The 18,758-nt window shown below is 35.6% G+C and overlaps 1 protein-coding gene across 3 annotated transcripts in view; it reads left to right on the top strand.

The window, feature by feature from the left end:
• Window positions 1-9,553, top strand: part of WASF1 (WASP family member 1) — a 30,779-nt gene extending 21,226 nt beyond the window's left edge. Inside the window, exons 4-9 of one of the 3 annotated variants that reach the window (XM_090280580.1) lie at window positions 1,114-1,267; window positions 2,324-2,441; window positions 3,929-4,098; window positions 5,690-5,869; window positions 7,156-7,784; window positions 8,701-9,553. In XM_090280580.1, the coding sequence (XP_090136706.1) occupies window positions 1,114-1,267; window positions 2,324-2,441; window positions 3,929-4,098; window positions 5,690-5,869; window positions 7,156-7,784; window positions 8,701-8,858 (1,409 nt within the window). In that variant the 3' untranslated portion in view covers window positions 8,859-9,553. Of the gene's footprint in view, window positions 1-1,113; window positions 1,268-2,323; window positions 2,469-3,925; window positions 4,099-5,689; window positions 5,870-7,155; window positions 7,785-8,700 lie in introns of all 3 variants that reach the window. The other 2 variants (XM_090280579.1, XM_090280578.1) reach the window with 2 other exon arrangements.
• Window positions 9,554-18,758: the final 9,205 nt, after the last annotated feature.

The following is an 18,758-nucleotide window of genomic DNA, read 5'->3' as shown; positions in this document are numbered from 1 at the left end:
ACCAAACTGACATTAGGTGCAAAGTTTCATACATTCCTTGCTAAAGATTGTTTATATTACATTAATGATAAAGAAAGCAGAGCAAGTTCTAAAGCATAATAAGCGTTCTTTAAATCCAGTTTCTATGGCAACCCTCTGAGTGGTCTTTGGTTATGTTTCACACACAGCCTTGTGCTGAGACTTAAAGACAAGCACAGCTGGAATGCTCAGGCTAGGGCTACAATTCCCTAAACCACGAGGAGTGGTTCCCTACACTGACCTTGCTATGGTATAAAGCATTTATCTTTGTGCTTAAAGCCATATTAAATAATGTAAAAAGTCACCTAGTTTTTTAATATCAGTAAGTCACTCTAAGAGTTAAAAAAGTTGTATTTTGATGCATTACTTAATATGCTGCATAGTCCAAAAGAAAATGAATGAAGTTATTTTGAATCAGCCTGTGTAGTGTGGGCTGTGCTAGTTCCTGGGCATACTAATGTGCAAAGCAGTCTCAGTCTTCAAGAGCTGATAGCTAAGTAGAGATCTTTATGGTACAAGATAAAAGATAAGTGAAATAGACAATAATATATATACTTGAAAATATCTTCGTTACTGTAAAGTTTATTTTAACTTTATAGTATATGTAATATATATATATATATATATATATATATATATATATATAGTCAATATAGCATAAAGGTCAACAGTGTATTTAACCCAGAATGTAATTCCTTCTGTGTTATTGGTGTAAGCTAAATAAAAGTAATAAAGGGCGATGGGGGAGAAAAGATATTGAAAAAAGGAAGAAGAGAATGTATGTTGGTGGGGGCTGGGGATGGCAAGTAGAGAAAAGAAAAAGGTATATTTGTTGGGAAATCTAGATATGCTTCAGGTGTCATTAGAGCCTTCTTATCCTTAGAAATCAAAGGTTGCATTAAATCCCATCTGACTGGGAAAATTAGGCACAAAATGGTATGGGATATAATGATAGAGCGTTTAAAATAAGGTTCCTGGCTCAAACCACTACAGTCACAACCTCCTGAGCCATGCTGACTTTGAAACAAATACAGTATGTGAATTTGTTCTTATATTAGTAAAATAAACAAATTGCATTGTTGATTTTTGTTTTAGTGTCTTTGCAAGATATAACAATGAGAAAAGCTTTCCGAAGTTCTACAATTCAAGATCAGCAACTTTTCGACCGCAAGACTTTGCCTATTCCGTTGCAGGAGACATATGATGTTTGTGAACAGCCTCCGCCTCTCAATATACTCACTCCTTATAGGTCAGTAGACTAATGAATAAGAAGGCTGGTTATTTATCTCATACTTCAGGTTTACATAGGTAGCAGTCTACCTTTAAATGCTAAATCCCCGCACATTCTTTATTTTACTGGGCTCCCTACCCACCACTTTTAGAAAACATTTGCTTTATTCACTGAGTTCTCAAAGGTCTGGCATACAAAAGACAAGACTAATTTAAGGGAGTTGTTTTCACAAGTATTAATAAGAAAAAGCAATGGCAAAATTAGTACTATGAAGGGCCAAGGAGTTAAATTCAATTTCTAATCAGATGGAAAATAAAAAATAAAAAGCTCAAAATTCTACCACACTAACAAAATAAATACTGTTTTTGCTTGTCTTATCTACTCTTGATCTATATGCATTAACTTTATAACACATAGTGAATAAATAGTATTTATTTTTTAAATGTATTATACCATTTAAAATAAAATCTGGAATTCAGCCTTTTTTGGAGTCGTTTCACATGATTTGTAAAATAAGTAATTTAAGATGCATAACACATATTCTGAATAAAATGTTCAGATAGTTATTTGAAACTTTTTCAGTATGCAAGTCACTGGGGTATAAATAACTGTGTTACTACAAGAATGACTATTAAGTGATATTTTGGGGTTTTGGTAAGATAATTAGTAAATTAGAGTATTGGCAGAAATCCTGTATAATTTCTCTGTTCTAAATGATACTATGTCCTTTCAGACTTTTATCTTTGGCAGAACCATTTATAATTATTGGAACTTCTCAAGGGACTTTTAGAAAATTGGTTATTCAGTAGAAGTTAGGGATGAAAATTATCCAGCTGTACTTTAAATTATTAATACCAGCTGTGAAAAAACATCTAGTTTTCCATTTTTCTTAGTTTCCTATCTGACTTGTGAGTAGTGTTCAATTGATACAGTACTGTAATTTGTTTTGCCACTGTTTTTGCACATGCTGTATTTTATTAATGGAAGAGAAAAACATTTCTGTCAAACTGTTTCTATTCTGATTGCTAAGTCTTACTAATATATATTTTAATTAATTGATATTTTATATTTCAGAGATGATGGTAAAGAAGGTTTGAAGTTTTATACCAATCCTTCATATTTCTTTGATCTATGGAAAGAAAAAATGTTGCAAGATACAGAGGATAAGAGGAAAGAAAAGAGGAAGCAGAAGGTATTACAAGAGATTCAAAAAATTGAAGTTAGTTTTCGTGTATTTGTGTTTTATTGCATATATGGAACTTTGTTAGTCCTGTTCTTCGACAGTTTTATTTTATTGAGTCCATGTAGTCAAATATTGAAGTCTTTCTGAGATTAGATTATTATATATAGTTAGATATATACATAATATAATTAGATTATTATTATATGCTGTGATAAGTGCCATAACAGAGGATGTGCAAAAAAACAAACTTGATTTAAACAGAAGACAGGGTTGGTAAACACTTCCAACAAAGCTTACAATGTATCTTGGGAAAAAAAGTAGGAATTAAGTGAGCCAGAGACAAGAAGGGCATTCTAATAAGAAGGAACAAAGGAATATTGTCCAGATATTGGTAAAGTAGGTTAAGCTAATATTTTCTAAACATAGAACATATCCTAAATGTTTTGGAAAGGTTATACTCTTACTAAATTCCTGTTATCTGTCTGCTATGTTGTTGTTTTGAACTTTCTGATGAAATTCACTTGGATTTATTTTACTCCATGTTAACGATAACTAGAAATACAGAAGGAGGAAGCGATGTTGGCATTAGGCAGAATTATGAAGGAGGCAAAGTCTATCTTCATCGCCCCTCTGTTTTTCCTGTAGCTCTCTATTCCCCCTTTCCCCTGGCTCCCCATAATGCATTCCTGTTATCATCTTTACTAGATAGTAAGCCAGCGTTCTAGCTAGAGTTTGAAAAGTGGTGACTGGTGGCACAGATTACACCTGCGAGCAATGCTGCGCTTGATAACCACAATGGTTTTAAATTTTTTGAACTGAAATGCCTTCTATAGACATGCCTATGTAATTCACTGCCTTCACCGACTTGTACCCTGTTCTCTTCATTTGTGTATGTTATCTGCTTGGCCCCTTTGGGCATTTGACTTTGTTTACCTACTCTAGACCTTTCTATGCTTGGTCCCACAGATTAAGTCACTTCTTGTTTTATTTTTTAAATACACTCTTTTGTTGAGTGACAGTTTTAATGGGTTAATTGGATAATTGGATCTTGTTCTAATGTATTGGCTAGCCAATTGGTAACTTCCCAGATAACATAACCTTAATAAATTTTCAGGTTTTGATTAGAGGTAGACAGTGCCATTAATAGTAGAAATTTTACAAAACTAATAGATGTGGTAGCAAAGTTGATGAGTGGTTTTTCTTCTGAAAGGGCTCTCTGACCTCAGGTTGTATCACTCAGGCATACTGTTTTTATCTGGTACATCAATTCCAATTAGAGATTAAAGAAACATGAAGAGAAACTGGGTTAGAAGCAAACTCGCTAAGATTTTTAAGTCAATATACAAATGAATGGTCTCTTTGTTACTTTTACTATATTATGATGACATTGTCTTTTTCAATATTGTTGTTAGAATTTTATTTTGATTGTTACAACCTCTTTTTAACAACTTGGCACTTCAGCATTTGGCTTTGTTTCAATACATCTGTTACAGCAGAAAAATCTAGATCGTCCTCATGAACCAGAAAAAGTGCCAAGAGCACCTCATGACAGGCGGAGAGAGTGGCAGAAGCTGGCCCAAGGTCCAGAGCTGGCCGAAGATGATGCTAATCTCTTACATAAGCATATCGAAGTTGCTAATGGCCCAGCCTCCCATTTTGAAACAAGGTTTCTTCTCTTTTGTTTGTATTTTCACAAAATTAATGATAAAATACTGGTTTTAATACTAATGTCTATACCTATAAGTGTTAGGTCCTGAACTGTTGAACTGGCTAACACTGTTATAAGTATATAGAGATGATTTTTGAAACCCTGACCTTTGTGAGCCTGCTGAAATCTGATCTTGGGTGGGTCATTTTCATAGTGGGACTTTAGGTTGGCAGTCTTTCGGAGGTGGTTGGAGTAGATGATCTTCAGGGTTTTAGCTTTCATATGAAATCTCAACTTCCTCTCAACATTTCTGGCAGACTCTGCTAGAATTTCATAATAGAGGAATGGGGTCTGTAGTATTTTTTGACTATGTATAAAAGACTTGAGAAAGGGTTATATTTTGCTCCTCACTCTTTCTGACTTCCTTTTCTGTGCTTTATCTCTCACTCAGTTATATCAGGACTTTAAAACAAAATTACTCATTCCCCTTTGCAAAAATATAGAATAGATCCTTTCTTTTCTCAGTCGGTAGAGGCCCTACATAAGTAACACGCTACCCTAACATACTAGCATCTTTCTGTGAAAAAATATATTTTTGTATAGTTGATTGATTATAGTTATTACTATATATTATAGTTACTGATTTTTGAATGGAAAAGAGCTTAAGGTTTTCTTTTGAATAATATATATGTTATTGGGCCAAAAGTATGAAGTATTTTGGCCTATTTTAGGAGTAATACACATGTAAGACACTACATATGTTACTGAAAAGATACTGAATGAATTGAGATTTTAAAGAAATATTAACCTATAGGCAAACATTTATTTCTACTGCTGTTAAGTAATTGAGATGTTTAGCTGAACCAGTAATATAAATACAGTATTTCTAACTTGCTGTGTGCATATTTTTTAAATCCAGCTTTGTCCCCAATATGCATTATAATTAGTAAATATTTATGTCTTCAGATGCTCAAGGTATCTAAAATTTTACTTAAATCTGATTTTCAGTCACGTTGCTATGTTAATCAGCATACTGTTTGTTGAGTACCTTAGCGCCTTTGAAAACACCAAAGAAACAAAAATGATGTTGTTAACCATGTCTGTGGTGCTAGTATCAGGGAGGCCTTTCTTCTTGGGTACAAGACATTTGAAAGTCATTTAGGTAAGAGAGCAACAAGATATCCTGGTAGTAGAAATTACAGTGTTTATATTCTAACTTTTTATCATTGGCATCTTATTGTAAAGAAAAAAATGAAATAGAGGCAGATTGTTTTGTATGCAACTGACTAAAAGTTAATTATTTTCTTGTTTATAAGATTATATATATAATCCTTTTTATCCTTGTGAATTGAATTAGTATTATGTTATAAAATAATAAATAGCTGAAAGTCATGATAATGAACCTGAATCAGCAAGGAAAATTTGCACTGTGAGCAGCATGTTTTGTTTTAAAAGCAGGATGAATGTAATGAATTTCTGAAAGAAGTTTCTTAAGGGTGGTTAAAATATTGGCATTCAAAGGATAAACTATCTCATGTAGAGCACTTTACTCCACCACTAGTTCAATAAAAATATACTGATATTCCATTTCTTTTTTTTTTTTTTTTAGACCTCAGACGTATGTGGATCATATGGATGGATCTTACTCACTTTCTGCCTTGCCATTTAGTCAGATGAGTGAGCTTCTTACTAGAGCCGAGGAAAGGGTCTTAGTCAGGCCACATGAACCGCCGCCTCCTCCACCAATGCATGGAGCCGGAGATGCAAAACCCATACCCACCTGTATCAGGTATGTTGGGACAAGCACTTGATGTTTTATCTCAGGGGTTGGTGACCCTTTTTTTTTTATTTTTTAAAGACCCTGATAGTAAATATTTGGGGCTTTGTGGGCATATGTTTGTGTCACACCTACTCAACTCTGCCATTGTTGCATGATTAAATGAACATGTTTGTGTTTCAACAAAACTTTATTTACAAAAGCAAGGACTGGGGCAGATTTGGCCTGTGGGAAGTACTTTTCCAGCCTCTGGTAAGAGCGGACACATTCTCTTGGGACAATATAATTAATGAGAATTTACTTTAAAGGTTAAAACATGTTTCATTTTCTTATAGCTTTGTTATTAAACTTGTGATGTGAGTATAGCAGGTCCTTGACTAGCGCCATCTTGTTCAGCATTGTTTAATGTGGATTAGATGCTGTAGGAACTTAATTCTTGTTTATTAATTAGCCTGTGGTAAAATTGGTTTGTGGTATGTCGTTTCACTTAGTCATCGAATCTGTCAACATTTGTAAGGGAAGACTTGCTGTATATTAATACAAATAAAAAATTTTCTGATGTGTTAAGGGACTAAAAATGGGAACCAAAGGTGTGATTATAAATGTTAATTTGATATTAGGAAAAATAGTGTAAGAATTTGAGAGAGAATAGACAATTGCTCATAGTATTTTAGTAAAGCTGTTTTTAAGTTTAATTGTCCATATTTATCCAAATTATAACGTTTTCAAGAGAAAGCAAGGTCAGCCTTATAATATTTAGTTAAAAAAAGAAATCCACCTTCTGTCACTGACTCATTTGATGTTTCATCCTCAGGAAGGAAGAAGGCCATAAATTTCCTTTTGTGGTTTGTAATTAGTCGTCACTGATTTAACTAAAATGACATATGATGAGTCTTAATAGCTTCAATACAAATACAGAATTTTACTGGCCACGGGTATTGCTACAAATATTGTAATATGATGAGTGTTAAGTCCTTACCAAGACTCAAATCACAGTATAAAACTGAGCATTTTACTCTCTAAAGTAAGCATCAAATGCATGAGTGGGTATGAAAGTTGCATGAGTGGATGAGACCATTTAGATAGAGTTTTACAAACCAAGTCCCACGTGTTAATTTTCTTGTTGGTGTACCTTTATTTCTACTTTCATTCTACAGTAAATACTGCTGAAAATTGTTTAATTTCTGTAGGAACATATTAATACATTGACCTTGATATAATTACTGATCTTCATTTATATTTTGTGTGATTAATTTTTTCTCTTTTAATAACTTGCTAGGATCTCTTTATCATTTCAGTTCTGCTACAGGTTTGATAGAAAATCGCCCTCAGTCACCAGCTGCAGGCAGGACACCTGTGTTTGTGAGCCCCACCCCCCCACCTCCTCCACCACCTCTTCCATCTGCCTTGTCAGCGTCTTCATTAAGAGCTTCAATGACTTCAACTCCTCCCCCACCAGTACCTCCCCCACCTCCACCTCCAGCCACTGCTTTGCAAGCTCCAGCAGTACCACCACCTCCAGCTCCTCTTCAGATTGCCCCTGGAGTTCTTCACCCAGCTCCTCCTCCAATTGCACCTCCGCTAGTACAGCCCTCTCCACCGGTAGCTAGAGCTGCCCCAGTATGTGAGACTGTACCAGTTCATCCACTCCCACAAGGTGAAGTCCAGGGGCTGCCTCCACCCCCGCCACCGCCTCCCTTGCCTCCACCCGGCATTCGACCATCATCACCTGTCACAGTTGCAGCTCTTGCTCATCCTCCTTCTGGGCTACATCCAACTCCATCTACTGCCCCAGGTCCCCATGTTCCATTAATGCCTCCATCTCCTCCATCACAAGTTGTACCTGCTTCTGAGCCAAAGCGCCATCCATCAACCCTACCTGTAATCAGTGACGCCAGGAGTGTCCTTCTGGAAGCAATACGAAAAGGTAATTTTCTCAGGGCCATTAAAAGCATTGTTCTTGTAGCATTAGACCCTTTCTTATTATTTAAACAATAATCTTTTACTCATTTATAAAATTTTTAACGATCATGTTTTTGCACAAATGGTCTTTAGAAAGTAAAGCTATGTTCAACTTATATTTTAAGTCATTTTCAAGAAAATATGTCACATTTTATTGTTTTATTTTCATACTTAGTAGGGATTATAGTGTTTATTGAATGAATGAAAAAAGTAGCAGATTTAAACATTATAGAAAATTAGTTAAAGCCCTTTATATTATGTTTAATATGTATATTAACTCCTTGAAAAAAAAAACTTATTTTCTTCAGAGCAAAGGCTCTCCATCTGGTGTCTCAGTGACGCTTACTCTACCAGATGCCTTTAAAGTGTCCTCCTTTAGTAACAACAACAACAAAAAGACCTGACATATGCATTGATTTATTCTGCCAGCATTTCCTAAGCACCTACTATATGCCAGGCCTAATAGCATAGAATGAATAAGAGTGCCTTTTCCTCAAGTACCAGGGAGAATGAAGCCTCAGAAAATATCGTCAATGGTGTTTATTTCATTTGACCATAGAGGTAACAGGAAAGAAAGTATTATCTGGTTAACTTTTTAGGATTTGGTGAGCATGAAGGCACAATAGATTATAATGTTTTAATAAACTGTGGGTATGCACTGGATGTCTAGTAAGTTCCACTAACTACTGTCACAGCTAACATAATGAAGAAATCAATGTCTCTCTAAATATAAATTCTCCAAGATCTTTTTAATAGATCTTGCTTTATATTTTTCTATTAGTATTTTTCTCATGTGTATTTTCTTTCATCCCAGAAAGATTAATGATATCTAGTTTTTGGTATTTTGGTTTACCATGAATGGTTTGCATTTACTGTATCAGGTATTCAGCTACGAAAAGTAGAAGAGCAGCGTGAACAGGAAGCTAAACATGAACGCATTGAAAATGATGTTGCCACCATCCTGTCCCGCCGTATTGCTGTAGAATATAGTGATTCAGAAGACGATTCAGAATTTGATGAAGTAGACTGGTTGGAGTAAGAAAAATGCATTGATAAATATTACAAAACTGAATGCAAATGTCCTTTGTGGTGCTTGTTCTTTGAAAATGTTTGGTCATTCCAGTGTTTTGCTTTCTTTTCCTCAAGATAAATAACCCTTTTTCCTCCATAATTTTTGATTTCTAAGAAAACTATTAGCATACATTTCAAACTAAATGTTTTACAGTGGCTTATCTTTTATTTTCCCCTGAAAACACATATTTTGGTCAAATAAACCACTAAGTATTAAGCATGGACAGCTGTTGTTAGAGTAGCAGATTCCTTTTTTTTTATATATATATTAATTGTGCACTTTGTGAATTTTAATTTAAAGAAAGCGACTGAGGGCAGCTGTATCTATTAATGAGCCTTATTCCAGTTCTTGATGTTTTCAAAAAAGAAACACTGACTTGATTATATGAATACACTCAAAAAAGTACATTTAGCTTGTAGTATTGAATTCTCTTCAAGGAATGCTTGAATTTTTTTAATTATTGTTTAATTGTTTTTAAATACTTGCCTTATTTGAATGTTTAGCAGTACCCTTTCCCACTTATATATTGTGTGGTACGATTTTGCTTGCCTATAAGAGTTTAAAAGATTTCCATGTGAAATACTCTGACATAAACATACATGTAACTTGCTTAACTGTTAAGAATAACAGTCTGATTTAATAAATGGTTCACTTTAAAGGTTCATGGGTGTTGCTCTTTGAATAAAACTATTTCTGAAAGTTTATCAAATGCTATCAAGTAGTCTTTTAATACATAGATAGTAAAAGAAGATTTTAAAGTCCACTTATGCTGCATGGGTAATTTCCTAATTTTACAGATTCATATTGTCTAGTGTATAGGGTAACTTTTATATCATTTTCTTCCTAAGGTCACAAAATCAGTATTTTTCAACTCATGCTCTTAAAATTAAAATATTAACTTGCTAATTTCAGCACTCCCTGATTTTAGTTTAATATTATTCTTGAAATTATATTTTGCAATGTTAAAATGAGTTGTAAATGTTTATACAGTCCAGATTCAGAGGTGGAGGGGAAGCAGCATTAATATCAGATTTTTTAGGGTGAAGAAAAGACTAAATGAGGTTTTGGTAGTTTGACTGCAGCCTTCATCCTTGCTTCTGTCTATTTTGCAATGCAATTTCCAATTCCTCCCATCAAAAGATGGATTCTAATCCATGCTCTTGAATCTGAGACTCGTTTTGGCCAAAAACGTATGGCAGAAATACGCTCAGGAGCCTACTAGCAGATCAGAAACCTCATTCAGAGACCTATCCCAAGTGGGGCCATCCTAGACCAGCCATGCACAAGCTCGCCTGCTGCCCAGCTAAGATTAGCCCAGCCCAGGAAAACTGCTCAGCTGACCTATAAACTCATAAGCAAAAATAAATGGTTATTGTCTTACATCTAAGCTTTGAGGTGGATTATTTCACATAGCATTATTGTGCCAATAATTCGGGGGTTATTTAGGCAGATAACTAATGACTTGTAATCCTTGTATTAGAGGAATGATGAACTAAGGTCTATCGTAGCAATACAGTTTGGACATAAAAAACCATTTCCTAATGGCTCTAATAAGCAGAACGATTTGCTTTGGTCTTTTGGTAGCTTTGCTTAGAACAAAAGATTGTATAGATATTTGAGATTTCTTTCCAACCTTACAAAACTATATAATGTTGAATTTAACTCAAGAAAATATGGCACAGTTTAAAGTTTGTCTTTTTAAATGTGCTTATGGTCAAAGGTGTAGCTAGTAGATAGTTTTTATAAAGCTCAATTATAACCAGATAGCTAAAATATAGTACTGGCGTTGGAGCAGTTAGGGGTGATAAAAAAGAAATAAATAAAAGATTTCTTAATAATAGAAGTGAAAAAAAAAATAGAAGTGAATCTATTGTAAAACCTGAAAGTATGTATCCTAAATAGTTTATGATAGATTACCTTTTTTTTACAACATTCTTGGAAGATAAGAAAAGTGTCCATACACTGAAGAGGCCATATATATAGTATTGATTTTAAAATCAAAATAACCTTTCAGTCTAGGTATTCCAAATAACTTACAGAGATGATTTTGAAACAGATCATTTAGTGGCCAATTTTAATATCCTAGGAGGAATGAAAGTTCCTGGGTAACGACTACCTTTTCTTATTGAATTATGTTACTATTCTGCAAGGTCGTGCATAAGCATAGTCAGAAAAAATGAATTGAATATTATGGGGAAATAATCGACTTCACTTGTTTTGTTTGAAGTCATCCATTTGCCTCCATATTACCAAATCCAATAAATACTCTTTAGTCCTTTATTTGATCTTTATTATGTGTGTACACTACCTCCTTGAAGCTGTCAATCCCTCTGGCTTTTTTTTTTTGGACACTGTTCCTTCTGCTTCCCAGTAAGGGTGGGACAGAAGAAGGGGAGGAAAATACTTAGCAGCAGTGGAGTTTGGGATGAAGTTCAGTCATTGTGGAGGGAGAGTGTGTCTGTAACTTTTTCTAAGTAAGGAATGTTTGTAAGCTGCAGATTTATAAGGCATTTTAAGCTATAACCACTGCTTTTCATAACTTATAATAATTTGGGCAGATGAGATGACTTCTGAAGCAGTTTCACATAATAAATATTTATTAAAAGATAAAAATCAAAATTTTTATTTGGGTTGTGTTCTGTAAATTAAGAAACACCTGCCTTTATTTCCACTTTTGGAAAGCCCTACCCTTTCTTCTAACAATCACTTCACATCCATATTTTCATGAAGTCTTCTCAGATCACCACAAGGAGTTTATTCCTTTTCAATTTCTCTAATCCTTTTATTATAAGCTTTCTTCAGGTGATACTTAACGCCATTTTGCATCACTGTTATTACCTATTCAAGCATGCCAAATAGATTTCTTACAAGACAGCCAGGCCTTGTCTAAAACAGGCAACTCACAATAGCTCTTCGTGTAAACACGTTCAGAAATACCCCTTTTTATTCTGTTCATGAGGGCTCTTAAAATCATAGACATTGCGCCTGTTTAAAATAATTTTTACCACTAATCTCAGTAACAAGATTGAGCTAAAATGAGTTCCTGACTTCATCAAAACTGTGTGTGTATGCATGTGCATGTGTGTAACTTAAGAAATGGAAAGCATAGGTGGAAGTTATTAATAGTTCTGCAGCCACTTTTTAGGGCAGAGAGCAAAATTAATGAAGTACTTTAGTGGGAATTCTCATGAATTACTTTTAAAATATAGCTTTACCTTTGCCCTTTAGTAAACGTACTGCTGCTGGTTTTTTTTCACTCTACTACATATATCTTGATCCCAACTTTTTTAAAAACAACTCTCCTAAACTGAAGGAGGCATAAAATAAACTATTTAAAGCTCCTAAATAGTTCAAGAAATTTCTTTTGGACTTCAGAATCTCTATTTTGTCCATGTAATAAAAAATGCAAATAAACCAATGCAAGATATTCATTGTGCAGTATCAGGATTTAAAGATTGCTTTGCTGTGTTAAATTAATGAAAATATCAAATGACAGTATTTCTAAATTGTGTCATATAATTGTAATTAATAGAAATCATCCTACTGAAGCCAAACAGAAAGCACAGGACCCTTGTAATACAAAGAATAAGTCTTTTCCTCCCTTTATTCATTGCTGTACGAAAAACAAATTTATTTATGTTCTCCATGACTTGGCTGTAGAACAAATCAGTAATCTGTTGCTTTCCAAGCCTGACAACCAGGCTCTGAATAAAGAATGAATACCAGCTTTGAATGAACATTTCAGGCACTTTTTTTTTTTTTTTACAGCCTAGTTATCAATACCTTTTCTTATTATTGCAAGGCCAGCTGCTCTTTTTTTTTTTTTTTTTTTTTTAGAAAAAAATATTTAAACACAACTGAGCATGTATTGAAGTAATCTTTCTCAGGATATTTATAGTTTCTCTTCCCTATGGTAGATAAAATTTTTAATGATAATGAATATCATATCTATATAAATATGTTCCTTGTGTATGTGTGTGTATTATACTCAAAGACTTCCTGATGAATTTCTTACTTATCCATCCTCTCTTTAGATAACTAGCTTTTCCAGTACTACTACTCCTGATATAGGACATTGATGTTTCCCAGAGTAATAAAATTCTCATCCACTTTTCTGGCCTGGCAATAATCTAAAAGACGCAAGAGCCATCAAGTCACAGTCTGTTTCCTATTGTAACAGCTTCAAATATCACATAAAAGTATCTATTCAGTCTTACCTATGAAAGCCGTGAAATGTACTTCTAACTTCAAAGAAAATCTATAGGAACTATTTTCCAGGTAAAGGAGCACATCTATTTTGAATGTTTTTTATATATATATATATATATATATATATATATATATATATATATATATATAATTTATTATATTTTATTTATTCAACAAAAATTTGTGATGCTTGCAGAGTTACTCTGCTGAGTATTGGGGTCACATTGGTAAACAGACAGCGCCCTGCTTTCTGAGCATGTAGATAGATAAATTGACAAAGAACAATCAATGTTACGTTAGCTCATAACACGGAGACCAGACCTAGTCTAGGAAGTCAGGAAGGGCCTCCAAAAGGAAATGGTATTTAAAGTTTGAGGAGCACCTAGGCAAGCAAATGTTAAAGTGAGCGTGGACAGTCCCCTGGGCACAGGAAACAGGACTGTCAGTGTCTGGAAATGCTTGATGCAAAGCAGGCAAGGAGTGGAGTAACTGGAAACCAATTAGGGAAGCTGGAGGCCAATCGTGAGAGGATCTTAGGAACCATATTAAGGGGTTTGCATTTTATTCCATGGGTAATAAAATTGAGGAAGTAACGTAGTTTGGGTAAGATAGTTGGTGGCTACAGAGTGGTAAATGAATTAGAAGTAAACTTGCAGCTCTAGAGACCAGTCAGGCTGCGACAGTAGGCGATAGATAATAATTAGGGGGGGGGGGAGGTGACAGAGGAGTTAGATAACAAGATAGATTCAAGAGAGATTTAGGTTGGGAGATGCACTGCATTTGGTATTTGGAGAGGAAGGAGTTAAGTGTGATTTCAGGGTCCTGGTTTACTGATAAAGGACCATAGAGGAGGAGCAGGTTGGAGAGGATGAGGGATACCTTTCCGGACATTGGCAGGGAAAGGATCACTGACTGGTTGGAGGGAGGGATTAACCTTTATTTGTGAAGGAAACCTCTTCTGCAGGAAGGAGAAAAGGATAGCTATGTAAACAGATTTGAAGGTCTGGTACCAAAAAGTTGAGAAACTTTCCTTCCCATGGCGTCTATTTTCTCTCTGAAGCAGATGACAACGCTGCTCAGGGTGATTGGGAAGCAGAAAGAGTGTCAACATTTCTAAGAAAAGTAGTCATTGTGAAAAATGGGAGCGATTTCCAGGGAAATAGAAAATTATCAGACAGTCTTGAAAACATTGTTGAAATTGGTGACCCTGATTTTATAGTGACTCCAGTCTGCACTGTGTGTTTATTTTTGCCCCTAGCAATCCATAGACAATTTCCAGAAAGAGTTGGATTCATCAAGTTTTGATTGTATTGTGGGATGGAAGGACTATCTCTAGCGAAGATTGTCCAATCTCCTTAATGTCTTAAATCCATGTTCTCTAAGTTGCCATAATGCTGGTCTGATCACCTTTTCTCTTGAGTCCAGTCCAGTGGGCTCTCCTGGATGGTTAAATCATGCAGATGAATCTTTCTTTGTAAGAATTTACAGTTTCACCCTCTATAGGCTCAACATCATTTTGGTTTTCTTGGTACTGTATTCTGCAGTTCCTCCTTTTTATTCTGTTACACCTGAGAATGTCTGCCCTGTTCTCATTTTAACATGCTCACTCATCCTTTATTCTGTCATCTCTCAGATCTGGAAATCTGAGGATTTTGTCAAAGATGATTCTGCTGCAAAGGTTATGTAATTCAAAACAAAGAAGAGGCAAAGGGAGGCTCTTTGGGATTTGACTTTTTACCCATCCCTTTCATGTCTGAGTGATCTCATCTGCCTCATTTACTTTGTCAGCCGGAATCCATTTTCTTTTAAAGACACTTCCCTCGGCTCAAAAAATAAATACTATACTTGATTCTGTTAATTTTGTTTTTTAGAGCATATTAAAACAAGGCCAAGTTTTTCTATTTGATTCTTGGATTGGTTAATTTTGCATAGCTCTTTGGCAGTAAACTTATTTTATTTTATTTTTACATTTAGCCAATCATCTCAGCAGTGTCTGGCACAGAGTCTCAGTAAAAGCATCTGGATGATTCAGTGTGAACTGCTGACCATTATCAGTAAAATAACTCAAGGAAAAGGGCCTACTAATCAAGTATTAAGCCTTTCATCTTGATATCAAAGACCAGCCATTCCTTTCATTTGGTGGTTTAATATTTCTTACTAGAAAACATGCATACAGCAAAGCGCATACAATTTTCAGCTCAGTCATCTGCCACAGTGTGAATATGAATATAACCATCATCCAGGTCAGGAAATAGAATATTGCTGTCACCCCAGAAAGCCTCTCTTACGCTTCCTTCCAATTACCACCCTTCTCACCTCCGACCCCAAGGGTAACCAGCATCCTAATTTGTGATAACCATTTCTTGCTTCCATCTAGACTTTCTACCACCTAAGCATCTGTGTCTGAATATTAACAGTTTAATTTTGCCTATATTTTAAACTTTATATAAATGGAATCTTCTGGTGTGTGCGTTTTTGGCCCAATGTCTCTTAAAATTCAGCCATGTTGCTCTATGTGAACAGTGCTTTGTTCGTCTTCATTGCTTTATAGTAGTCCATGGTATAAATATACCATGATTTATCCATTCTACTGTTGATGAATGTTTCAGTTTGCAGTTTGGGGCTTTTACAAATAATACTGGTGTGAACATTTTTTCATATGTTCTTTATTTATGTGTAGGCATTTCTGTTATGTGTATACCTAGAACTGGGATTGGCTAAATCATACCTATGCATATCTTCACCTTTAGTGAATGATGTCAAATGGTTTTCCAAAGAAGTTGCACCAACTTATACTCCCACCAGCAGTCTGAGGATTCCTATTGTTCCACATGTTTGCTAACCTCTGGTATCATTCTGCTTAATTTTAGCAGTTCTACTGGGTTTGTGGCAATGTCTCATTATGGTTTAAATTATCTTTTCCCTGATTACTAATGACGTTGGGCATTTTTTCATATTTACTAGCTATATCTTCTCCCTCTCTATGGCTTGTCTTCTCACTGTAATGGTGCTCTCTGAAAATAAGTTACTAATTTTAATATAGTCAATTTAGCCATCTTTTTTCTGGTTAGTGCCTTTTGTGCCCTGTTTAAGAAATATTTTCCTGTGCCAAGGTGGCAAATGATTCTCTTATACTCTCTTCTGGAGGTGGTGTTGTTTTACCTTTCACAGTCAGATTGTCTCTTTTAAAAGATTTTGTGTATTTATTTTTAGAGAGAAGGAAAGGGAGGGCATAAAAGAGAAAGAAACATCGATGTGAGAGAGAAACATTGATCGGTTGCCTCTGGTATGTGCCCCAGTCGGGGTCAGAACCCACAACCCAGGCATGTGCTCTGACCAGGAATCGAACTGGTGACCCTTCATTTTGCAGGACGATGCCCAACCAACTGAGTCACGCTGGTGAGGACAGATTATAAGTCTTTATAATCCATCTGGAATCGATTTTTCTATGCCATGTGAGGTCAGGGTTAAGTTTCATTTTGTTTCATATGAATATCCAATCAAGTTAGCTCCAGTGCTCTCTCTGCAGGGCCAATTCATCAAAAATACACACAGACAAAAAATAACTATACATTTATGTTGATATACTCATATGATTAATATAACTGTATAATGATGACAATACAGATACACACAAATACAAGTATTTATAGACTTTATTCTCTTCCACTAGTCTTATTTTTATACCAGCATCAAATTTTTTTTTTAATGGTTATACCCTTATAGAAAGTATTGATACCCAAAAAAGCATGCCCATCCATCTTGTTGATTTTATTCACTATTCTTGGCCCTCTTCATTTCTATATAAATTTTAGGATCATATTGGCTGCTAATAGATTGGACATTTAGAGACAGCAGTAGTTAGATTGACCTTGACAAGTGGAAGCTCATTACAGTCTTCATTTCTGCCACTGTGGCCATACTGTTCACGTGCCCTCATGCCAGTTTCCCTGGTCTTAGCATGTCAAGATCTGAACCAACTGAGCATTTAAATGTCTCTGGAACTCTGTTACTCTAATGAACAGGTCTTCAGTTTTCTGCTCAGTTGTATCTGCAATTCTACAGCTAGAATAAGGGCTTTTTTGTAAGCTACCAAACTAAGCTCTCACCCATAGACTTTAACTGCTTGTTAACAGTCCTCATGTTCTTACTATCCCACTGCAAAGCATCATTGCAACTTGACAATAACCAGCCAAACCCCACTGTCACTTTAGGCATTGTTCATTTCATTCGTGACTCATTACTCTTGTAAGGACAGTCACCTCCCCAGGATGTTTTTTCAGGTCGCCATTGGTGAAATCTTCAGCAATTTGACCACTACCCTGTGCCAGGGACTATCTGTGCCCCACATACCAATCAGGCTGGCAGTCCTCTTTCTCTACCAGGTAATGAAAAATCAGTTCTCTGTGATGCGCATGCCAAGAAAGGATTAGATGTGCCCGATATTTATTGGGGGGCATGCTTATGAAGGAAAAGTGGGAGCAGAGGGACAAAGGAGTATTGGTTGAAAAGTGTCTTGGATTGCGGTGTTATTCTAAGAAAGTTTGGCCAGGCCTATGGGGAGCCCTCTGCCAAAGTTAGGGGAATGGGCCAGTAACCTTGCTGTGCTTAATCATTAACTAGGAGTATCATAAGGTAAGCTGGTCATGGCATGAACATAACAGTAGATCCAGAAGGGCAACAGCTGGCGCCTCAGTCTGCTGTGCCTCCCCCAGCAGGGGGTGTGAATGCTGTGTTTTACAGCCAACAAGAGAAAGTAACCGGGCCACCAAATTCCCCCAGATCTTGGCCTGGCAATTCTTAACTATTGTGTAATCTCTCAGATAGTTTCAAGCATATATTTTTACTATTTTGTCCAACTTTTAAATTGTCCTTGGCAAGGAGGTAGATCCAGTGGTGTAATGGTAGTACCGCATTATCAGAAGGCATTGGCCAGCCCAATTCCTTTTTTATTCCTTTATTTCAAAACTGGGAAACTAATGTGAAGGCCATTTTTGATACTTAGGAAAAGTAAAAATTAATAACCAAACATTTTTCCACCTTGAGCATGAGTTACATAAAATGCAGTGTACAGATTTTAACTGAGTTCTTTAAACTCACGATTAAGCTGCTTGCTGTGAAACTGCATGCAGCTGCATTTAAAGACACATCAGAACAAAAAGAGAACTGTGAACAATCCAGGTTATTTTTAACTAACAAAGGCAAGTGTTCCAAAACATAGATACAGAGAGGCTTACATAAGTGGAGACAGTGCCTCCCTGGAGTTTCCTGAAGAGTGAGAAAAAGCAAGTGACAGACCTGTCAGATGGCTCCCGAATTACTGCTTGGGGACTCACAGGGTACTATTTAAAGTTATACAACTTATAAAAACTTCATCACAAATCAAAATTCCCTAGTGGCACCTTACTTTGAAGCATTCTTGCTTAAAGAAAGAATGTGTGTTTGGAGTATTTATTTATACCAACAATTCTACTTTAACTTTTTGGTGATTATAGAATCTTTGTTGATTACAAATGGTGCCCTAACCAGTATTGCTGATAATACCTCTGCCAGAGAGTAGAGACTGTCTTTTTTTAAATTTTTTATCCTCACCTGAGGACATGCTTATTGACCTTAGAGAGAAGGGAAGGAAGGGAGAAAGAGAGGGAGAGAAGCATC

This window comes from Furipterus horrens, unplaced genomic scaffold (assembly GCF_987537825.1).
Source record: "Furipterus horrens unplaced genomic scaffold, mFurHor1.1.pri manual_scaffold_6, whole genome shotgun sequence".
NCBI classification, from domain to species: domain Eukaryota; kingdom Metazoa; phylum Chordata; class Mammalia; order Chiroptera; family Furipteridae; genus Furipterus; species Furipterus horrens.
This window is presented reverse-complemented; position numbering and strand designations above follow the sequence as displayed.